Source organism: Mobula hypostoma, unplaced genomic scaffold (assembly GCF_963921235.1).
Source record: "Mobula hypostoma unplaced genomic scaffold, sMobHyp1.1 scaffold_67, whole genome shotgun sequence".
Classification (NCBI taxonomy): Eukaryota; Metazoa; Chordata; class Chondrichthyes; order Myliobatiformes; family Myliobatidae; genus Mobula; species Mobula hypostoma.
In genome coordinates, this window is record NW_026948177.1 from 525031 (window position 1) to 550461 (window position 25431).

Genomic DNA, 25431 nt, shown 5'->3' on the forward strand with positions numbered 1-25431 from the left:
TGTTCTGTACTCCCTTTTCACCTATGACTGCGTTCCTGTACAGGGTTCTAGCTCCATAATCACGTTCTCAGACAACACCGCGGTGGTTGGCCTGATCGGGGGGATGACAAGTCGGCCTACAGGGACGAGGTCCAGCACCTGGCCGTGTGGCGTGCTAACAAAAATCTGGCCCATAACACCCAGAAGACCAAGGAGATTATTGTGGACTTCAGGCATACCAGGAGTCACACTCACATCCCCATCTACATTAACGGAGCTGTAGTGGAGCATCTATCAAGCTTCAAATTCCTTGGTGTCCACATTTCCGAGGATCTCACCTGCTCCCTGAACTCCTCCATCCTGATCAAAAAGGCATAACAGCGCCTTTATTTCCTGAGGAGCATGAAGAAAATTCACCTTTGTCCCAGGATACTGACGGACTTTTACCGCTGTACCATTGAGAGCATACTCACGAACTGCATGTCAGTGTGGTGTGGCAATTGTCCCGTATTGGACCGCAAAGCATTCCAGTGTGTGGTGAAAACTACCCAGCGGATTATCGGCACCCAATTGCCCACCATTGAGAACATCTACCATAAACGCTGCCTGGGCAGGGCGAAAAGCATTATCAGGGATGCATCTCACCCTAACCATGGATTTTTTACTCACCTCCCATCCAGTAGGCGCTACAGGAGCCTCCGGTCCCGCACCAGCAGGCACAGGAAGAGCTTCTACCCTGAGGCTGTGACACTGCTGAACCTCACATCACAGTGCTAAGTAGTATTGCACCCATATTGTACTGTCTCAGTACTTTTCTATTTGTGTGCTGTAGCACTTTTTTATTTGCAGTTATTTTATAAATAACACTATTCTTTGCATTTCTGGACTGATGCTAACTGCATTTCGTTGCTTTTATCTGTGCTCGGCACAATGAAAATAAAGTTCATTCTAACATCATCCAAAATCTAAAAACATCCAAGGATACTTGGACCTGACACTGTATGCAACGGTCACTCAACTCTCTCCAGCATCTGCACATTCATTTCACTTCATGTTTACCACAATGCATGACCTTCTGTTCATCCTGCATTTCCACGTACCAGTTCCGGTCGCCTCCCCAGCATCAACCGCTCAGAATACCGAGATATTTGTGTCCATTCCAATTGGTCAGACAAATCATGCAATACGTTTTCCTTCCTTCCGCACAACTCTCCCCTTGGCAACTCCCACATGTTCTCGGCCTTCCCACCCCACTCTGCTCTCAGCACCCCTGTCACCTATCTGCCTCAGCCAGTCGTTCACCCACCTGCTTCGGTAACCCATACGCACATCTCCCTCAGCCACTCTGTCACCATTCTTCCATCTGTCAGTCTCTTGTTTCTGGTTCAATTATCTTGAATCTATTGATTCTTGAAAGATGATTACTAATGCCTCCACAACCTCGTCAGCCATCTCTTCCAAAACCCTGGCGTGTACACTGTCTGGTCCAGGTGACTTGTCTGCATTCAGACCTTTTGTTTCCCAAGAACCTCCTCTCTTGTTATGGAAACACAGAGATTCAAAAATCCACCACAGAGGCTTGGGAGAGTCTCCATTTCTCAACCCCTACCACTGACAATGCTCTTGTCGATGGTTATAGGATTGTGGATAAAGTCATACACTGTACCCTGTCGTTCCCAAGAGACACTGAATGTATTTTAAATCAGGGACACATTGTGAGTGTTGGAGAGGAAGTATTGAGCTAGTTTGTGATGGGAAGAGATGACAGGAATCACTAATATCAGCATTTCATCATACCATCACAGACCAATCATGCTCCACCATTTAAGGTTATACGACACTCACCCATCCACCAGTCACTGAATTCCACATCCCCCTAGCTTGAGAGGTCCAGTCAGCTGAACTAAGTTATCCATAACGAATCACCTCCATCTTGCTACTAGATGGCTCTTTGACAGTTCCCTCCATTCCCAATCTGAGTCAATTCTTGCCTGTATGTCAGAGTCTCTAGAACAATTCTTTCGGATGTAAGATCCCGGGTATTGGAATCTGACCCTGTATGCTACAATCACTCAAGTGTCTCCAGTATATATACATTGATTTCACTTCATGTTTCTCACAATACATGACCTTCTGTTCATACCGTAGTTCCACCTACCAGTCCCAGTGGCCTCCCCAACACCCACTGGTCAGAATACCTAGATATCTGTGTCTATTCCAATTGGTCAGACCAATCATGCAACACTCTTTTACTTGATTCCTCACCACTCCCCCCTCAGTCACACCCCTCGGTCCTCAGCGACCATCACCATTCTCCTTCGGCCTCTCTGTCACCCATCCTCCTCTGCCACTCTGTCACGCATCCCCCTCGGCTACTCCGTCACCCATCTCCTTCACACCCTCCATCGCCCATCCCCCCTCAATCAGTAGCTTGATTCTGGTTGAATACTTCAGATGATAATTTCAGAGAAGAGTCTGGGTAAAACTCATCCCCATTACTGATACCTGGGCTTCCATCTGTGTCCGTGATAGTCGATAAATCATCGCTTGGTTCAAGAGTTGTCCCATCTGCTTGCAGAGTTGGTACAGATACTAGATCTGTAGTTAATGGGGCACATGTTGGCAACAGAGGAACAGGCAATTATCTACTCAACTGGCACTACAACATCTTCCCAAGCACTGAGGTCTGAAGAGCTGACTATAGTTTCCCTCACTCTGCCTCCCTAGCTTCTTGCAGAATGGAGTGACATTTGTAATTTTTCAGTCTTCCAGAATCATTCCAGAATCTAGTGATTCTTGAAAGATCATTACTAATGCTTCAACAATCTCTTCAGCATCCTCTTCCTGAGCTCTGTTGTGCCCACTGTCTGCTCCAGGTGTCTTATCCACATTCAGACTCTTCAGTTTGCCAACAATCTCGTCTCTAGTTCTGGTAACACAGTTCAGTCAAAACTCTGCCATGGAGACTTGCAGAAGGCTCCATTTCTACAAACCGTCACTGACAAAGTTACTTGTAGATCGTTCTGGGACTGTGGACAAAGTCGGGCTCTGCACCCTGAATGTGTTTTAAATCAGGGGCACATGGTGAGTGTAGGAGAGGATATATTGTGCCAGCTTGTGATGGGTCGAGACTACAGGAATAACCTCAGCCAGCCTTCCATCATCCTAACACATGCTCATCACACCTGGTCATGTAAGGTTATACTGCAATCACCCAACCACCAGTCTCTGCATTTCGCATCCTCCTCCTTCCATGAGAGGTCGTAAGTCATCCTAAACAAATCACCTCCATCTTTCTACCAGATGGCTGGAAGCTCTTTGAAAATTACTCCATTCCCAATATACGTCATATATTGCTTATACGTCAGAGACTCTAGAATAATTATCTAGGATGCAATATGCAGGGATATTCCGATCTGACCCCCTATGCTACGATCACTCAATTATCCCCAGCATTTGTACATTCATTTGACTTCATGTTTATCACAACGCATGACCTTCTATTCATCCCGCTGTTCTATGAACCAGTCCCAGTGACCCCCTCAAAATCTATTGCTCAGAATACCAAGACTTTTACTTGTTTCCTCAACCCTCTGCCCCCGGTCCCTCCCACACCTATTTGACCTTCCCACATCCCTCTGCCCTCAGTACCTCCATCACCCATCTCTCTCAGACACTCCATCACCCAGCTGCCTTCACTTCTCCGTCACCCATCTCCATCGGACAGTCCATCACCCACCTCCCTCGGTCAGACTGTCATCCATCTCCTTCGGCCACACTGTCGCCCACCTCCCTATGTCACTCCCCCACCCATCTCCCCTCAGTCAGACCATTGATTCTCAAAACAGATCTATAGAACTGACACCTGAGCTTGTATCTGGGTCCATGATGGTGGAAAAATCACTGGTCTGATCAGGAGATGTGCCCTCAAGTTATGGAGTTGGTACAGATTCTGGATCTGCGATAAACAGGGGCGCATGGTGGGCACAGGGGAACAGACAACTGATCACCCAGTAGGGACTCCAACATCTTCCCAACCACTGATGTCAGAATAACTGGCCTGTAGTTTCCCTCCTTCTGCCTCTCTGCCTTCTTGAAGAGTGGAGTTACATTTATAATTTTCGCAGAGACCATGATCCTGTTCTAAATAGGGAACACATGGTGAGTGTCGAAGATGAAGTATTGAGCTAGTCTGTGATGGGACGAGACTAGAGGACTCACCAAACCCAACCTTCCATAGTACCAACACTTGCCGATCACACTCTTTCATGTATGGTTACACAGCACTCACTCAAATACCAGTTACTGCATTCTGCATCTTCCTCAGGTGACTTAACTTGTCCCAGCCAAATCAGCTCCATCTTTCTACTGGACAGCTCGAGCCCTCTTTGTCAATTTCTCCATTTCCACTGTCATTCCTTGTCAATAAGTCATTCGCTCCAGAACAATTCCAATGATGCAGCATCCAGGGATACTGAGATTTGACTCAGTATGCTACAGTCACTCAATTATCCACAGCACCTTTACACTGATTTCACTTCATGTACATCTCAACAACCAAGCTTCTGTTCATCCCACTCACCCATGTTCCAGGGCCAGTGGCCTCGACGATCCCCGCTGCTCATGGCAGACCTACAAGTTTATGCCCATCCCCACTGGTCAAACCCATCGTGTAACACTCTTTTACCAACACTCTTCCTTGTGTCTCCACCACACCGTTTGAGCCAACCCACACCCCTCTGTCCTTGGTTCATCTGTCAGTCATACCTTGGCCAATCCGTCACACCCCCCTCGGCCACTCTGTCACCCATCGCCCTCGGCCACTCCCTCACCCATCGCCCTTGGCCACTTCATCACCCAAGTGCCTTGGTCACTCCGTCACCGCTTCATCAGTCCCTTGATTCTAGCTGAATCCCACTGACTGGAATACGGAGACATTTCTGTCAATTCCAATTGGTCATACCCGTCATGCAACACTCATTTACTTGCTTTCCCACCCTCCTGTCTTGGTCTCTCCTGCACCCCTCTGTACTTGGTACCTACATCACCCATCGCCCTCAGTCATTTCCTAGCCCATCAGTCAGTCCCGTGATTCTAGCTGAATCCCACCGCTCAGAATACCGAGATATTTCCGTCATTTCCAATTGCTCAGACCTGTCATGTAACACACTTCTACTTGCTTCCCCACCATTGCTCCCTCTCTCTCTCCTACACCACTCTGTATGAACAAAATACTCTGCAGATGCTGGATCTATAAAGAAGGATAGGGCCTCTGCCCCTTCCCTCTTCAGTCCTGATGAAGGGTTCCGGCCCGAAACGTTGACCGATCATTTCCACGGATGCTGCCCGGCCTGCTGAGTTCCTCCAGTGTGTTGTGAGTGTTGCTACGCCACTGTGTACTCGGTACACACTACATCTGTCTCCCTCGTCTGCTCCGTCACCCGTCTCCATCGGTGACTAACTCCAATCTTCCTCGTTTCCTCCATCACCCGTCTCCCCTCGGTCAGCCCCTTGATTCTGGTTGAATCCCTTTGATGATGATTTCAGAGAGGAGTCTGCATAAACAACATCCCCACAATTGATACTTGGGCTTGTATCTGGATCCGTGATAGTGGCCAAATCATCATTTGGCTCAGAAGTTCTCCCCTTGGGTTGTGGAGTTGGTACTAAAAAGAGGGGTACGTGGTAGGAACAGAGTAACACACAACTGACCACTCCATTGGTACTCCAACATCTTTACAACCACTGAGGTCAGAATAACTGGCCCGTAGTTCCCTTCCTTCTGCCTCTCTACCTTCTCGAAGAGCAGAGTGACATTCATAATATTCCAGTTTTCCAGATCCATTCCAGAATTTATCTACAGCATGTTACCACCTGCACTGGACCCCGTACAGTTCACCCATCGTCACAGCCGATCAACAGATGACGTGATAGCCACATCTGTTCTTACACATCTGGAGAAGAGTGATGATTATATGAGAGTGTTGTTCTTGGACTACAATTCAGCATTCAACAACGTCATTCCCTACAGGCTTGACAAGAAGCTCAGAGACATCTATGTTTCATCCTGCCTTGTGTGCTGGATCATGGACTTCCAGTCAGGTTACCAGCATGTGGTAATTGTGGGCTCCCTCACCTCTGCCCCTCAACACATGAGACCCCCCAGTGCTGTGCCCTAAGCCCCATCCTCTGCTCCCTGTACACCCATGACTGTGTTGCCACCCACAGCTCCAATCAGCTAATTAAATTTGCAGATGGTACTATATTGATTGGCCTGATCTCAAATAATAATGAGGCAGCCTACAGAGAAGAAGTCATCACCCTGACACAGGGGGTGTCAAGAAAACAACTTCTCCCTCAATGTCACAGAAACAAAGGAGCTGGTTGTGGACTACAGGAGGAACAGAGATAGACACACTCATATTAATATCAATGGATCTGGGGTTGAAAGGGTGAACAGTTTCAAGTTCCTCAGTACACACATAACTGCGAATATCATGTGCTCTGTACGTACCGGCTGTGTGGTAAAAAAAAAGCATAACACTGCGTTTTTCATCTCAGACAGTTGAAGAAGTTTGGCTGTCCCCAGATCTTAAGAACTCTCTACAGGGACACAATTAAGAGCATCCTGACTGGCTGTATCACTGCCTGGTATGGGAACTGTACTTCCCCCAATCGCAGGACACTGCAGAGAGTGGTGTGAGCTGCCCAGCACATCTGTAGATGTGAACACCTCACTCCTCAGTACCTCACTCCTCAGGGCATTTACACAGTGACAGATGTGTAAACAGGGCCCAAAGGATCATTGGGACGTGAGTCACCCCAACCACAAACTGCTCCAGCTGCTACCATCCAGGAAATGCTACTGCAGCGTAAAAGCCAGACCTAATTCAGCTCATGGTGTGAGCAGAATTATCTGCAGCTTAATGTGAAAGAGACTAAGGAGCTGGTGGTAGACCTGAAGAGAGCTAAGGTACCGGTGACCCCTGTTTCCATCCAGGGGGTCAGTGTGGACATGGTGGAGGATTACAAATACCTGGGGATACGAATTGACAATAAACTGGACTGGTCAAAGAACACTGAGGCTGTCTACAAGAAGGGTCAGAGCCGTCTCTATTTCCTGAGGAGACTGCTGTCCTTTAACATCTGCCGGACGATGCTGAGGGTGTTCTATAAGTCTGTGGTGGCCAGTGCTATCATGTTTGCTGTTGTGTGCTGGGGCAGCAGGCTGAGGGTAGCAGACACCAACAAAATCAACAAACTCATTCATTAGGCCAGTGATGTTGTGGGGATGGAACTGGACTCTCTCACGGTGGTGTCTGAAAAGAGGATGCTGTCTAAGTTGCAAGCCATCTTGGTCAATGTCTCCCATCAACTACATAATGTACTGGGTGGGCACAGGAGCACATTCAGCCAGAGACTCATTCCACTGAGATGCAGCACAGTGTGTCATAGGAACTCATTCCTCCCTGTGGCCATCAAACTTTACAACTCCTCCCTTGGAGGGTCAGACATCCTGAGCCAATAGGCTGGTCCTGGACTTATTTCAAAATTTACTGGCATAATTTTCATATTACTATTTAATTATTTACTATTACTACTTATTATTTATGGAGCAACTGTAACGAAAACCAATTTCCCCCGGGATTAATAAAGTATGACTATGACTATAACGGGCTCCTTGACAGCTTCTTCCACCAGGCCATCAGACTGACTAATTCATGCTGATACAATTGTAATTCTATGTTATATTGACTGTCCCGTTGTACATACTATTCATTATAAATTACACATTCAGACAGAGACATAACATAAAGAATTATGAAATAAAGTCAATTCAATTCACCCTCTTCCCTCGTTCATTCCCACACCATTAAGGGCCTCCTATAACCTGCTCTCCTTGGTCCTTCCATTACCCCCCTCCCTCAGTCACCTTATCACTATTCTTCCCTCAGTCAATCCCACACACTCCTTGACCCTGGATGAATCTGATGATGATTTCTGAAAGAAGTCTGCATAAAGCAAATTCTGACCAGTGGTACCTGGGCATGTCTCTGGGTCCGTGATCGTGTATGAATCATTGCTTGGCTCAGAAGTTGTCCCCACGGGTTGCAGAGTTGGTACAGATGCTGGATCTGTAATAAACAGGGGCACATAGTGAAAATAGAGGAACAGACAATTCATCTGCTCAGTCATCTGCCCCCCGCCCCCCGCCCCCCACAACAATATCCAAAGTGATACACCTGATGTTGAGGGATTGGTCACAGGGGTACTCGCCACTGGCTCCTTAACCCCTTTCCCCTTCCTATCACCCAGTTCCTGTGCCATCTCCATCTGTCCTCTCTATCACACCATCAGCCTCCCAAATTATCCAGAGTTCATCCAGTTCCAGCTCCAACTCCTTATCGCAGATTGTTAGAAGCTGTGGCTGGATACATTTATTGCAGTTGTAGTCGTCAGGGACACTGGAGGCCTCCCTGCCTTCTTACATCCCGCAAGTGAAGCTTTCCACTGTCTTGCCTGGTATCGCTACTATTCTAACTGAGCAAATGTAAAGAAGAGGGGAAAAGTAGCCCGATCTACATTTTTTTTGCCTTCCCTGACTAAATCCGCTTCTTTTCCGAAGTCGCACAGAGCTAAAGCCTCGAGATCGCCACTCTAACTCTGTCCACTCCAATGACGGCTGCTCCACTTTCACTTGTCTTACTTTAATTTATTCTTGCTAATCAATCCCGAATGCTGATTGGCTGCTACTCAAAGCACAAAAAAAAACCACCTCGTGTTGTTGCTTTAATACTGAGTGCTTTACATCGTCTCAAGTTTCTAATCTATCCAATTAGCCACTGTCCAAGCTCCAAAACACTGTCGTGTCACTGCCCTTAGTACTCGATCAGTGAACCTGAGTGAATTATGTCCTCTCCAGCTTCTGAACTCCCTGACTGGCCACTGCTCAAAGATTACAGAAGAAGAGGCATTTACTGTCCAGATGAAAATTAGTGTGGATAAATCCTCAGGGCCCAACAAGGTGCTCCCTTAGACCCTGCGGATGGCAAATGCAGATATCTCTAGGGCTCTAGCAGAAATCTTTAAATCATCCTTCGCAACACGTGTGGTGCTGGAGGACTGCAGGATAGCCAATGTCATTACACTGTTTAAGAAAGGGCTTAAAAAGAAACCTGTGTGGTTAACAAGGCATGCGGTGCTTTGGCCTTCATCATCCGTGGGATTTAGTTCAGGAGCTAAGAGGTAATGTTACAGTTTCATGGGACACTGGTCAGACCCCATTTGGAGTATTGTGCTCAGTTCTGGTCGCCTCACTCCAGGAAGGGTGTGGAAACTATAAAAAGGGTGCAGAGGAGATTTACAAGGATTTACCAGGATGTTGCCTGGATTGGGAAGCATGCCTTATGAGAATAGGCTGAGTGAATATGGCCTTTTCTCCTTGAAACAATGGAGGATGAGAGGTGACTTGATAAAGGTGTATAAGATGATGTGAGGCATTGATCGTGTGGATAATCAGAGGATTTTCCCAGGGGTGAAATGGTAGCACGAGAGGGCACAGTTATCAGGTGCTTGGAAATAGGTACAGAGGAGATGTCAGGGGCAAGTTTTTTAAAAAAAAACAGTAGGGTGAGTGCGTGGAATGGGCTGCCAGCGACGGTGGTGGAGGCATATACAATAGGGTCTTTTAAGAGACTCCTGGATAGGTACATGGAGCTGAGAAAATGGAGGGATATGGGTAACCCTAGATAATTTATAAAATAAATATATGTTCGGCACAGCATCGTGGGCTGGAGGGCCTGTATTGTGCTATAGGTTTTCTATGTTTTCTCTAAAACAGGAAGTTATAAACTGGTGAGCCTGACATCAGTACTGGGGAGTTATTGGAAGCTATTCTAATGGACTGCATATACGAGTATTTGGATGAACATGATCTGATTAAGGATAGCCCGCATGCTTTCACTCTGGGACATGAAGTCTAAACAATCTTATAAAGTTTTCGAGGAGGTTACCAGGGAAGGTGATGAAGGCAGGGCAGTGGATGTTGTCTACATGGACTTTTAGCAAGGCATTTGACAAGGTCCCACATGGGAGGTTGGTCAAGAAGGTTCAGCCACTGAGCATCCAAGTTGAGGCAGGAAACTGAATTAGACATTGACTTCCTGGGAGAAGCCAGAGAGTGGAAGGAGACAGTTGCCTCTCTGACTGGACTCCTGTCACTAATGGAGAGCTGCAGGGATCGGTGCTGACTGAGTCCATTGTACTTCATCATCAATATCAATGATCTGGATAATAAAGTGGTCAACTGGATCAGCAAGAATGATGGGACTGCAGGTCCATCATGCATTGAAAGTGGCTTCACGGGTAGATAGAGCTGTAAAGAAAGTTTTTGGCACATTGGCCTTTATAGATTAATGTAGCCATTGTATGTTAATGTTAACATCATTGATCAATATGCCCCCTGCTGGTCACATTCGTATAATTCCAGACTGTTCTGGAAGTTTCCATGTTGCTGCATTATTTGAATAGTAGTATCTGACTGGTTGGCTTTTATCTGCACATTTGAATGGAACGTTTCCTACCCATGGGTATAAAAAGAACTGACCCCACAGCAACGTTGTCTTTTTTTGCCTTTTTTTTTCCTGCTACTAGTGAGTAACTGTCCACTTTCAATTTTCCTTTGTTCTATCAATACTTAATAAAATGACTGTGAAGCAGCAAGTTTTGTGCCTCTTTCCTGACTTTAAAACAAAAATCAGAATCCAACAGAAGCTTTGAAAAAACAACATAAGGGCAACAAGAAAAGCCACAGGGAGAGGAAACATGAAATATGAAGTATAAAGCAGTTGTAAATCAAGGCAACTGGACTCACTGTGATGGTTAGAAAACATTTCACCACTCATCCAAGCGGCTTGTTCATTTCTCATCCACGGTGGGTAGTTTTCCGGCTTATAAACTCTGTCACTTGTTTAAAGGTATAGCAATCTCACGAGGATTGTTACAAGTCATAGAGATAATGAGAGGTTCATTAGTCTTATCTTGTTATTATCGATGGAGCATGCCTTGTCCTTTAGGCGTAGATATGCAGCAGAGTCGTTCTCCTATGTTGTGCCATCCATTGAGAAAGAAACATAGAAAACCTAGAGCACAGTACAGGCCCTTCGGCCCACAAAGTTGTGCCAAATGCGTCCTTACCTTAGAGCTACCTAGTTTGTGAAGTGTTGTTCTGTCTTTCCGATATACAGATCTGTGCAATTCTAATACACTCAGCTGCATATCCACACTTAAAGGACAAGGACACTCCTTGGATAACAAGGACAGGGAAGATTAGATTATGGGAACACTCAGTCCTCTTTTATTGTCATTTAGAAATGCATACATGCATTAAGAAATGATACAATGTTTCTCCGGAGTGATATCACAGAAAACAGGACAAACCAAAGGCTAACACTGACAGAATCACATAATTATAACATATAGTTATAGCAGGCAGTGCAAAGCAATACCATAATTTGATGAAGAACAAACCATGGGCATGGTAAAAAAAAAGTCTGAAAGTCCCCGAGTCCCCGATAGCAGGCGGCAAAAGGGAGAAACTCCCTGCCATAAACCTCCAGGCATCGTCAACTTGCTGATGCCTTGGAAGCAGCCGACACTGAGTCCATCCGTCCGAAAACTTTGAGCCTCCGACCAGCCCCTCCGATACAGCCTGCCGAGCACCATCCTCTGCCGAGCACATTCGACCTCGCCCCAGCCGCTGAAACAAGCAGTGCCTTCTGCTAAGGAGATTCTGGTTACCACACAGTAGCAGCGGCAGCGAAGCGGACATTTCAGCAGTTTTCCAGATGTTCCTCTGTACTCTCACATCTGTCTCCATCAAATCAGAATTGTGCACGGTCCTGGGAAAAAGCCTCTGACTATCCACATGATCAATGACTCTTATCATCTTATGCACCTCTATCAGGTCACCTCTCATCCACCGTCACTCCAAGGAGGAAAGGCTGAGTTCACTCAACCTGCTTTCATAAGGCATGCTCCTCAATCCAGGCAACATCCTTGGAAATCTCCTCTGCACCCTTTCTATGGCTTCCACATCCTTCCTGTAGTGAGCCGACCAGAACTGAGCACAGTACTCCAAGTGGGGTCTGACCAGGGTCCTCTATAGCTGCAACATTACCTCTTGGCTCCAAATTTCAGTTCCATGGTTGATGAAGGCCAATACACCGTATGCCTTCTTAACCACAGATCAACCTCCGCAGCTGCTTTGAACTTCTTAACGACCCTTTTGTGATTGCTACACCTTTAAACAACTTCCACAGACTCACACAACTGGAAAACTACTCACCGTGGATCAGAACTCAGGAAGTCTCTTGGATAAGTCGTGAAATGCCTTCTGGACAACACAGATTTACTACTGCTTGATGTACAATGACCTGGATGACTGAGAACCATCATAGTCATGAAATATGAAGATAAGGTAACCTATAATGTAAATGAGGATCGAGAGAAAAAATCAGTTAGATAAAGAGTAAAAGAGAGGTGAGTGTGGATATTGGACAACTGGAAAATAGGGTTGGGGAAGCAGCAATGGGGGACAATGAATGGTGGTTGAACTTAAGCATTTTGTGTGAGTCTGTGGAAGACACTACCTGTATACCAGAAACCTGAGTGTTGGGGGCAGAAGTGAGTGCAGTTGTTGTAACAAATGAGAATATAACTGAAGGCAGAAAGTCTGAGGGAAGGTAAGTCACCTGGACCAGGTGGATTACACCTCAGTGTTCTGAAAGAGGTAGCTGAACAGATTATGGAGGTATTAGTGGTGATCTTTCAGCAATCACTGGATCCCGGAATGGTTCTGGAGGACTAGAAAGTTGCAAATGTCACTCCACTCAAGAAGGAAGAGAGACAGAAAAAAGGAAATAAGAGACCACTCAGCCTGACTTCAGTGGTGGTAAGATGTTCAAGTCGATTATAAAGGATGAGGTTTCGAGGTATTTGGAGCCACCAGAAAATATGCTGAAGTCAGTATGGTTTCCTTGAGTGGGAATGTTGTCTGACAAATCTTTTGGAATTCTTTGCAGAAATAACAGGTAAAAGAGACAAAGTCAGTGGATGTTTATTTAGATTTTCAAAAGACCTTTGACAATTTGCCGCACATGAGGCTAGTTAACAGAAACAGTGCCCAACTGGAAAGATACTAGCTTATATAGAAAGTTGGCTGACTGGCTGGAGGCAGAGTGGGAACACAGGAGGGCCTTTCTCGTTGGCTGCTAGTGGATTAAAACCTGTAGAATATTGGAAGTATAGATAGAGTGGATGTGGAGAGAATGTTTCCTATGTTGGACAAGTCTAGGACAAGCCTCCAAATAGAGACAAGGAGAAATTTCTTTACCCAGATGGTGTGAATCTGTAGAATTCATTGCCGCAGATGGCTGTGGAGGCTAAGATATTGGTTATATTCAAAGTGGAGGTTGATAGATTCTTGATTAGTCAGGGTGCCAAAGGTTACTGGGAGAAGGCAGGAGAATGGGATTGAGAGAGAAAATGAGAAAATGATGATTGACTAGCAAAGCAGATTCAGTGGGCTGAATGGCCTTATTCTGCTCTTCTACCTTATAGTCTTGTGGTAGAGCTGTTGGCTCAGATGCTTTGCAAACAGGCTTCAATCCTAACTTCTGATGGTGTTTGTGAAGAAGCTTCATGTGACCATCTGGTTTCCCTTCACATCTCAGACATCATTTATCCCACTTGGGAATGGGAAAGAGGGATTGATATGTCCTGCCAAAGGTACTCGACCCAAAATGTCGACTGTACTGTTTTTTCTCCCCTTAGATACAGCCTGGCCTGCTGAGTTCCTCCAGCATTTTGTGTGTATTGCTTAGATTTCCAGCACCTGCAGATTATCTCTTGTTTATGATATGTTCCATCTCGGGGTTTGGTTGGGGAAGAAGAGATGTTGCTCAGTCTGAGGGTTGGAGGATGGGCCATCTCTCCATATGGAGGTGAACGATTTTATCTAGAGGGGAAGTGAAAGAAGGGGAGGATGGACAATCTGGTCCTCAGAAATATGGAGGAGTCTGCTTGGTCCTCATGGAAGGAGGAGGGGTTGGCTCAAGATCGGTGCTCAACAGACAGTGGATGGTTCATGTCAGTCTCAGTGTGGGGGAGGATGTTAAATGTCAGACCAGGAGGATGAGATTCCGACATGGCAGATTGACCTGGACAGTGGGTACAGGGGAAAAGACTGAGGTGATCCGCTGATCTTGCGATAGACTGGAATATTCAGCAAACTGTGTTTTAATCATTTGGGATGTCTCAGAATTTCTGAATAACTCCCCCTCCCCCCACCGTGTGTTAATGGAGAACGGTAACATACCTGTACAGTAAACTCTGTTACAGCAGAGTGTCGGCTTCAGCCAGTAGACAAAGAAAGCACCACAGTTTTTGATCTTGATTGTCCGCTTTGTATCACAGTTGTTTTGCTCCCAGCTGAAGCAGACAGTCCTGTTGACCTCCCCCTCTCCCGTGCTGGGATGGTGACCTGGAATCGGGGTTTGTGAACATTGTATAATATACCTGTCTCCACAGCACAGTGAGAAACATTCAGCCAGACCCACTGCAAAACCATTGTTCACAACTCGCTGTCTGGACTGTGCTCGGTCAGTGTGAGCTGCTGTCCTCCCCACAGCCACACCTAGTATCAGAGGAAAAGCTCTTGCTGACGAGACCTTGTGGGTCCCTGTCCCATGAAACACAAGTCCCTCCCCTGGTGCTTTGACAACAATGAAACTATTAGCAAACTGACCCACTGTTGAATATTTCGAAAGAGAATCAGGGACCTCTGCAAGCTCGGAAAATATACAAAACTGATAACAATTGCAGTGGTGGTAAGCTGTTTATAATTGTCAGATATGTTCAAATATAAACATAACATAGACTTAGAAAAGAAACATGAATTTTAAAATAATTGCAACATGGAAACTAAGGACTGCGATTAACTAAAAACATGGCAGTTTTATCAAGCAGTAGTAAATCAAGGCAACTGGACTTGCTGTGTTGTCTAGAAGAAGAAAAAAAAATAAGTCCCTGTGCTTTTCAGACCTACAAACGTACTCAGAAACTCATCCACCTCAGGGATCCTACACCCAAACACAGACAGAACAATATTGTATCAAGCAACGAGAACTGCACCGATCTGTATATCAGTGAGACAAAACAACCACTTCACAAGTGACTGGCCCAACATAGGAGGGCTAACACCTCAAATAATGACTCAGCTGTATGTGTACACAAAAAGGACAAGGACACTCCTTTGATAACAAGGCCAGGAGGATGGGTGATTTGAAAGATGGGTTAAAGAAGCCATCTTCATCAAACTGGAAAACCCATCCCTGAACAGAGAAGGTTGGGTACGACACCGCCTATCGCTACTCACAATACAGTCCTAACATGTCTACGCCAGCACACATCCATTCACGCAAAGGTAAGACTAATGATCCCCTCAGTACCTCTATGACTCTTAACAACCCCCATATGATCACTATACCTTTAAACAACTCAGAGTTTATAAGCTGGGAAACTGTCCACCATGGATCAGAACTGAAGAAGCCTCTCGGATGAGTGGTGAAATGTCTTCCAGAAAACACAGCAAGTCCAGTTGCCTTGATTTGCAACTGCTTGAAATGCAGTGAGCTGGATGACTGAGAACCTTGATAGACATTACAGTTTCATTGAGAAATTACATTGACTTATTAATTACCTCATGAACTGCTGGCTGCTGTGGATTACATTCAACTCCCTGGGTGCTGCTCCTTCACTGAAATTGCACCGGGTCTTATCTGGAGTGGGCTTGACCGGCAGATCCAGAGCCCAGCTACATGTACCAGGAATCTCCAGGAAGCTGATGCACCACTGTCAGATTCCACGTGGGGCCAGAATTGCAACGTGGCTTAAGTGACTGTGGGGAGCATTTCTCAGGGATGTTGAGACCTGTTTCTGTGTCTAGTCTGCCCTACCTGAAAAGTAACCAAGCCCTGCTGTTGCACACGATGACCTTACCGTTTAACCAGCCTGGAACTGTCCCGGAGCACTTGTATGTTGGAACAGCAGTCTCAGGAATCCTCCAGCCCCCAGAACTGGAAAAGAAAGCATCAACGTCCTCAACTGAGCATCCACTGAGAGAATGAGCAGGAACTGGAGCCCATTCCATTGGTTTGATATTCCCGCTAATCTCAGGAAACACTGTTTGATATTTGACATAAAATATTCTGCTGATGCAGGAAATCCTGAGCAACACTCATGAAATGCTGCAGAAACTTAGTAAGTTAGGCAAGGTTCAAAGCAAAATTTATTATCAGAGTAAATACCGTAACTACATACAATCCTGAGGTTCTTTATCTGCGGGAATATTTAGCAAATCTTTAGAACACTAACTGTAAACGGGATCTCTAAACTTTACCTCCTGAGAAAACTAAAGAAATTTGGCCTGTCTCCTAAAACTCTCACTAATTTTTATAGATGCACCATAGAAAGCATTCTTCTAGGGTGCATCACAACCTGGTATGGAAGTTGTCCTGTCCAAGACCGGAAGAAGTTCGTGAACACGGCGCAGCACATCACACAAACCAATCTTCCGTCCTTGGACTCACTTTACACCGCACGCTGTTGGAGCAGTGCTGCCAGGATAATCAAGGACACGACCCACCCAGCCAACACACTTTTCGTCCCTCTTCCCTCCGGGAAAAGGCTCAGGAGCTTGAAGACTCGACGGCCAGATTTGGGAACGGCTTCTTTCCATCTATGATAAGACTGCTGAACGGATCCCGACCCGGATCTGGGCCGTACCCTCCAAATATCCAGACCTGCCTCTTGGGTTTTTTGCACTACCTTACTTTCTATTTTCTATTTATGACTTATAATTTAAATTTTTACTATTTACTATCAATTTGTACTCCAGGGAGCATGAAGCGCAGAATCAAATATCGCTGTGATGATTGTATGTTCTAGTGTCAATTGTTTGGTGACAATAAAGTATAAAGTACAAAGTAAACATCAGGACTGTGAACTGTAAATAAACTGCAAATGCAGATATTAAATGCAGCATCTGTTGGCAATAAACTCATGACATTTTCAGCTGAGAACGCTCATCCAAACTGGAAGGAAACAGAAATAGAATGTAGCCAAATTGCCCTCTTCTCTCCTCCCTTGCCTCATGTCAATGTCACCACCTCCCTCTGCCTCCCCACCTCGTTCCCTTTACTGCACTGTCCACCCCTATCAGATTCCTTCTTCCGCTGGCCCTTCTAACCATCAAATTTAATAGACTTTATTACTTGCATCCTTCAAAACATGAGGAGTAAAAATCTTCATGTTACGTCTCGGTCTAAATGTACAATGTGCAATTTATAGTAATTTATAATGAATAGTATGTACAACAGGACAGTCAAAATTACACAGAAATACAGTTGTGTCAGCATGAATTAATCAGTCTGATTGCCTGGTGGAAGAAGCTGTCCTGGAGCCTGTTGGTCCTGGCTTTTATGCTGCAGTACCGTTTCCCAGATGATAGCAGCTGGAACAGTTTGTGGTTGGGGTGGCTCGGTTCCCCAATGATCCTTCAAGCCTTTTTTACACACGTCTTTGTAAATGTCCTGAATAGTGGAAAGTTTACATTTCCAGATGCGCTGGGTTGTCTGTAACACTCTCTGCAGTGTCCTGTGATTGAGGGAATACAGTTCCCATACCAGGCAGAGATGCAGCCTGTCAGGATATTCTCTTTTGTGCCCCTATAGAAAGTTCTTGAGATTTGATGGCCCATACCAAACTTCTTCAGCCATCTGAGGTGAAAGTGCCTTTTTCACCACTCAGCCGGTATGTACAGAGCAAGTGAGATTCTCGGTGATGTTTATGCGGAGGAACTTAAAGCTGTTCACCCTTTCAACCCCAGATGCATTGAAGTCAATAGAGGTTATCCTGTCTCCATTCCTCCTGTGGTTCACAACCAGCTCCGTTGTTTTAGTGACTTGAGGGAGAGGATGTTTTCTTGTCACCACTGTGTCAGGATTATGACTCCTCTATAGAAGAAGAATGCTCTTAACTCCTGGTGGAGTCCTTGGGGCACCGTCATGACAAGCTTTTTGCACCGATCTTTTTGGTGATTGCTCATCATGTGGCATTTCTGTAGCATTCACCAGGTTTTTTTTTTATGAGGTCGAGTTTCTAGCTCGACGCTCAACCCAGCACGGATGGAAAGCGTGCAAGGGAGCTGCTGGAAATGAACTCGGGACCTTTCTCCCTGAAGTCCAGCGCTGATGCCACTACGCCACCAGTCGGCTACTTCTCTGAAGGCTCCCTTGTTATTATTTGAGATCAGGCCAATCATTGTAGTGTCATCAGAAAATTTAATTCGCAGATGGGAGCTGTGATTTTTGACACAGCCATGGGTATACAGAGAGTAAAGGAGGGGGCTTAGGACACAGCCTTGAGGGGCATCAGTGTGGAGGGGCAGAGGAGAGGGAGCCCAGTCTTACCGCCTGCCAGCGATCTGACAGGAAATCCAGGATCTATCTACACAAGGCAGAGTGAAGGCCGAGGTCTCTGAGCTTCTTGTTGAGCCTGGAGGGAATTAGGGTGTTGAATGCTGACTGCAGCCCAAGAACAGCATCCTCACATAAGCATCCCTCTTCTCCAGGTGTGTAGTGACTGTGTGTAGAGCTGTGGCTATTGCATCATCTGTTGATGGGTTGTGTGGGTGGGTGAACTGTAGGGGGTCCAGTGTGGGTGGTAGCATGCTGCAGATGTAGTCCTTGACCAGCCTCTAAAAAACTTGCTTACTCTTGAGACGAATACAACAGGATGTTCAGACATGTTACCTCGGTCTTTTTAGATACCGGAACAACGGTGGATGTATTGAAGCAGGAGCATACCCCACACTGGGAGAGAGATTAATAATGTTTGTAAACACAATTGCCAGTTGTGCCACGTACATCCTGAGTAGTCGCCCTGGGAAGACGTCCGGACCTAGAGCTGTGCGACTGTCCACTCGTTGGAAACACTTGCGTACTTCAGACTCAGATGACCAAGCTGCCGGTCACATCAGCAGCTCTCTTCAGGGGCTCAGAATTGGCAACATCAAATCGAGTGAAAAAAGAAAGATTTTGCTCATTTGGGAGAGGGGCAGCATTGCGGGAAACTCTACTGTATTTAGCTTTGAAGTCTGCAATGGTGTCCTGATTTCAATCCCGGCTTCTCACATCGTCCCCACCTTTCACGTCTCCTGGCCTCATCTATCACCTTCAGCTTGTTTTCCACTTAAATTCTCCCCCCTCCACATGTTCTTAAACTGCGTTCCACCTCCTTTCTTCCCAGTCCCAATGAAGGGTCTTGGCTTAAAATAGTGAGTATTTATTCCTCATCAAAGACGTTGCTCGACCCGCTGAGTTTCTCCAGCATTTTCCATGTGGTGTCCCTTTTATACTTCGTGCTTTTCTCTATTACATTAATGCCCCATTGCCTGGGAAAGGGACTGAGCGCTTTCCATTTCCTATGTTTAGTCTCTGCTCCATCTCAGACTTCCTGCACCCACTCCCTGTTCCATGCCTGTGACTGATAATCCCATTTCCTGTTTGACTGATGCCGACATCTCTATGTATACACAACTTGTCCCATTTCTTTCAATAATAACTCAAAACCCTGTGTATCAAACCCTATATATCCAGTCCTTTCTACATAATGATCCCAGACAACCTTATCCATTCCCTCTCCCAGACGCAAAGATGTTTATGGACACTGCCACATCCCTCTAACAAAAATATAAATTTTCCTTCACATTCCCCTTGTTCCCAACATATTTTCCATTTGATTGACTGATATTAATTTAATTGTCTCCTCCCATTACCTCTTGAATCGGTACCATCCTTCTGTCTGGGTTTCATCATTCATGTATTTACTGCATTCTTCCGATGAACAATCCGTGCTCCTCCAGGGCTGATCCAGGATAGTGTGGTTTACACACGGATCACCGAGTGTGGAAACTGCAGCAGGAGTATGCTCAGTGTCAATGATATAAACAATAATCTTAATTCACAATATTAATTAACAGTGTTGATATTAATGCCTCTTGTAACTCACCCCCACTCCACCAATCTCAGGTGTACACTCTAAAATAATGATCACCTACGCACATAAACACTCTCAGTGCAGTTTCACCTTCCAGCTCTCTTTATTGAATTGGTGGTAGTAAAACTGAATCATGGTGTGTATAAACATCCATACTGACAGTGGCCACCCCTCAGTCCTATCAGTCCCAACCTGGTCCATACTCCTCTTTGCCGAAATGATTCTTACTCAGCTGGACACACAAATTCCGTCAGCAACCACTCTCTGAGGCAGTGCATTCCAAGCATTTGCTGCTCCAGGGGTTAAGATCTGCTTCACAAACCCTGTGAACCACTGCTACACATTCCCTAGTTTTTTTCTACCTCTGATATAAGACCATAAGCTAGAGGAGCACAATTAGGCCACGTGGCCCATTGAGACTGCTCCACAATTACAAGGTGGCTGATCCATTTTCCCTCTCCTGCCTTCTCCCCATATCCCTTCATGCCCTGGCCAATCAAGAATCGATCAACCTCTGCCTTAAATATATGTAAAGATGGCCTCTAGAGTCATCTGCGGCAACAAATTCCATAGATTCACCACTCACTGGCTGGAGATATTCATCCTTATCTCTGTTCTAAAAGGGTGACCCTCTGTTCTGAGGCTGTTTCATCTGGTCCTGAGCTCTCTCACCAGGGGAACCATCCTTACCATATCCACTTTCAAAAGCAGATAAGCTTCAATTAGGTCACCCCTCATTCTTCTAAATTCTAGTGAATGCAGGCCCAGAGCAATCAAACACTATGACACGCCGTTCAATCCTGGAATCATTTTCATTAACCTCCTTTGAACCCTCTCCAGTTTCAGCACATCCTTTCTAGAATAAGGTGCCCAGACCCGATTTCAATACTCCAAGTGATGCCTTACCAGTGCTTCATAAAGCCTCAACATTATATCCTTGCTTTTCTATTCTAGTGTTCTTGAAATGAATGGTAACATCCTATTACGTTCCTCACCAGTGACTCATCCTGGAAATTAACCTTTTTGGAATCCTGTACAAAAGCTCCCATGTCCCTTTGCACCTCAGATATTTGAATTTTCACTCCATGTTGAAAATGGAGAGAACCTTTCGTTTCTTCTAACAAAGTACATAACCATACACTTCCCGACACTGTATTCAATCTGCCACTTCTTTGCCCATTCTCCTAATCCATCTGAGTCCCTTTCTCACCTCTGTACTTCCTCAGAACTACCTGCCTCTCCACCTATCATTGTATTGTCTGTAAACTTTACAACAGCCATTAATTCCATATCATTGATATGGTAAAGATTACTCGCAGCCAACCCTCTCAATATCCTTTCATTTTATACACCAATATGATATTCCTTTTCACCTCCTTTGCTCCAGAACATGCCTAACCTCTCCACACTCTCATCATAACTGAAACATTTCAGCCTGGGTATCTGCCATTGCACCTCCCCTGCATTCTTCCCATGCTCTGGTGACCAAAACTACCACCGATGTCTGACAAAAGCTTTAGAAAGTTCTGTATTCTGTACCCTGAATAATAAAGGTCTGTATCACATCTACGATCACAAATAGCAGCCTTGTCATTGCCAATAAATGTCCTCATGTTGTCCTTCTATCCACCCTCATACTTGAGTATCCATGAATCGAGCATCGAGCATTAGTCTTATCAACATCCCAAACTGCAGGTGTAGATGTAAAAGTGATTAATATATAAATCTAAATTGTATTAAGTTCCATTTGCTCGTCCATGCAGCATCTTCAGACATCTTTACTGTACCCACACATGGATCTCTGTGTTGTCTGACAAACTTCAGCACCGTAAAGCACTCACCAACCTTCATGTCATCGGCAATTTACTATCAAGCCTCACATGTCTACATCCAAGTCATTCAAGTATATGCATCTCCATTCGATTCAGTGTATGGTGGGTACATGGTACACCCTAGCAGGGGTAGTAGTACAGACAGATACACTGGGGACATTTAAGGAACTTAGAAACAAAGGAGAGACATGTAGGAGGGAAAGATTGGGTTAAAGGTCAGCACAATGTCACGCACTGAAGAGCCAGTACTGAGCTGTATTGTTCTATGATCTGGAATTACACTCCGTTCCCAATGATATCCCAGATAACGCTGCAGAGCAGATTTACTGGGCAATTGCCTTGTACGGGATGTCACAGTTTGGGTCTGAGAAGCCAGTTTGGGTTTCCATGCATTCGAGGCTGCCAATGGAAGATCTAATGAAGAGACAAAGCAATGAGTTTCATAAACAGAATAAGTATGGAGAAGCCAGTTTTCAAGGCTGAAGTCTCTAAGAGGGGGACTGTAGATTTCAGGAATATGAGTTTCAGAGGGAATACCAAAGAAAAAGTCTTATCACTCTGTGAGCGCCTGCTTTCTGAACCACACTGCCCGAGTTGTTGGTGAACAAACGCTCATTCAGGACTAGTCCACCAATTGTGTTTCTTTGTTTTGTGGCTGCCTGCGAGAAGATGAATATGCAGTTCATAGATGGCAGACATACTTTAATCTTAAATATATTTTGAACTTTGAAATTGCCAAGGCATTGTCGGCTATGAACCAAATGTTGGGAAGTTGAATAGTAAACTGTGGTCATCATGGATATGATGGGCTGAATGGACTGTTTCTGCTCTATGGACAATGGGTAGAGTCAAAAAGTATGTTGAACTGAGACAAAATATCTATGACTGTGTAGCCTTGACCTCAATGATCAGAGCAAAACATATTGAAACTCATCCTCTCACCTCGCAGACTCCTTTCGCTCCAGCCCTTTATCTTTCCCAGCTACCTGGCTTCATCAATCATCTTCCTTCTTCCGCACCCCCCCGAACCATCTTTTTATTCTCGTGTCTTCCCCCTTCCTTTCCAGCCCTGAAGAGGGTCTTGGCTCAAAATGTCGACTGTGCATTCATTTTCACAGATGCTGTCTGACCCGCTGTGTTCCTCCAGCATTGTGTGTGTGTGTGTGTGTGTGTGTGTGTGTGTGTTGCTTTACACACATGTTCAGACATTTCTGAGCTGTACAAAACGTCGACTGTTCAGACATTTTCACAGATGCTACCTGGCCCGGTGGGTGGGTGGGTGGGTGTGTGTGTGTGTGTATGTGTGTATCTATTGTTTTACACACATGTTCAGACATTTCTGGGCGTACAAAAGTGCCAGATTAAAGATGACTGTGGATTTCAATCACCCTGTCACTATTGTGCAGGAACAGAAGGAAGAGTTGGAAAAGAGCCAAGGTTTGGAATGTGATTGAGAGCACAGTCTTTAATCAGCACGTGGCAAACCAAGCAGGAGAGGAGGTGGTTCTGAACCTACACTTAGAAGATGAACTGTGTCAAACAGAGGAGTTGCTAGTGATATATTGTGCAGGGGATGGATTAAACTGGAGAGGGGGCAAATGTATTTCAAAAAGAATTAAAACTAGACTAGATCCAGTGACAAAGGAAATTAAGAACAGTCGAAGTTATTGAAAGAGGAGATAATGAAATGCAAAGAGAGAAACATCCCAATTGAAAACAGTCGTGAAGCCCAATACCCATATACCCATGGATGAAGCAATACGGAGGTGGCTAAGGACAGATACTGACAGCTGATGACCAGATGTGTGCAGGAGTGAGACTAAAATTGAAACTGGAATGGTAAAGTTTGCAAGAAAGCACATTCAGCTAAAATCAAATGCACCTTTTGATGTTGGATTGGTATTGAATTTGGGTCCTGATAGTGACCATCGGTGGAGGGGACAAGATGCAAGTAAGTACCTCAAACACTTGCTTGTATCAGTCTCTGTGTAAGACGGGACTGATGTTAGCATTTCACTAAATGCTAACGTAAAGCTGAAGCAGGATCTTCAACCTGAAATGTTAGGATCACAATCAGGTTTAATATCACTGACAGACAGTATGTTATGAAATTGGTTGTGTGTCAGAATGTTGTTCGCTTCAATTGTTTGTATGATTTGTGTTTTTTTTCTTTCTCTTGTGCATTAGGTGTCGGTTTTTAGTTTGTTTTAATTTGTATTCTTTTTTTTAAAATTGGGTCTTGCTTTATGGCTACCTGTTAGCAAACCAATCTCAAAATTGTACAATTTATACATTCTTTGATAATAAATGCACCTGATTGACTTGAAATTTGTTGCTCCGTGTCAGCAGTATGTGACAATACATAAATTATTTATTTACTCTAATTGATCATTCTTATTTAGAAGTTAAATTGGTACACAAAAAGAGAAATAAAGTAGAAAGGTTGTGTTCATGAGTTCAATGTGCATTCAGAAATCTGATGGCATGGGGCGTCACGTGATGACGTGGGATTGAGACGTGTAAATTCAGCTCTCCCGCAACAAATCAGTAAAGTACCGTTTAAATAAAACAAAGTTGGTAAATATTTTTTGAAAACTATTTATAAACTTTGTAAGACTACTTTACGGTATGCCTCCTAAACCGCAACAAAAGAAGTCTGCTGTTGCGAAGCAGCCATGAGACGGGAAGAAAAATGGGGCCTACTGCAACGATGGAGCCTCGGACTCAGGTTGGATCTCCTTCGGTAGAACAAGGAGCAATGGCGGTGGCAGAGGTTGCTCCGAAGAAGGCAACGGAATTGCGCATGCGCAAATCGACACAACACAAACTACAAGAACTGACACCCACTGCAATTGAAAATGACTCAGAGTCAGAACTGGATTCTGCAGAGAACACAGATGAAGAAGAGGAGGAAGAATTGGAAGCGAGTGGAAGTAAAGGAGATGATAGAGACATAAGAGAGGCTGTATTGCGATCAACGGCTGAATTAAGGAAAATAAGAGAAGAGCTTAGAGATACGAAGAGATGCTATAATAAAGTTATGGAAAGACAGGACAAAATGGAAAAGAAGCTTCAGAAGATGGAAAGAGAAATGGGGCTTATGAATGATAGAGTGGAAAAAACAGAAAATGATTTGCTTGTCTGGAACTCGGAAAGAAACCGACTCTTGGAGAAAGTGGACATGTTGGAAAATTTCAGTAGATGTAATAATATAAAAATTGTTGGTCTTACAGAAGGTATGGAAGGAGAAAAGCCCATAGAATTTTTTCAAAGATGGATCCTGGAGGTTTTGCAAATGGGAGAGGAGGCTTGACCAATTGAAATTGAGCGGGCACATAGAGCTTTAAGACCAAAACCAAAAGATGACCAATATCCACGATCGATTTTAATAAAATTCTTAAGATTTCAAGACAAGGAAAGGATTCTACAGGCGGCTGTTCGAGCTGCCAAAGATAGAAAAGGGCCATTGATAATTAAAGGGAAAAGAGTTTTTTTCTACCCT

At 44.9% G+C, this 25431-nt stretch overlaps 1 protein-coding gene across 1 annotated transcript in view; it reads right to left on the reverse strand.

Moving 5' to 3' along the window:
* Positions 1-25431, reverse strand: part of LOC134341447 (uncharacterized) — a 54895-nt gene that overhangs the window by 1426 nt on the left and 28038 nt on the right. Inside the window, exons 9-12 of the mRNA XM_063039302.1 lie at positions 19877-20012; positions 16039-16115; positions 14357-14521; positions 8022-8114 (exon numbers count right to left, since the gene is read on the reverse strand). Of these exons, the coding sequence (XP_062895372.1) occupies positions 8022-8114; positions 14357-14521; positions 16039-16115; positions 19877-20012 (471 nt within the window). The remainder of the gene's footprint in view (positions 1-8021; positions 8115-14356; positions 14522-16038; positions 16116-19876; positions 20013-25431) is intronic.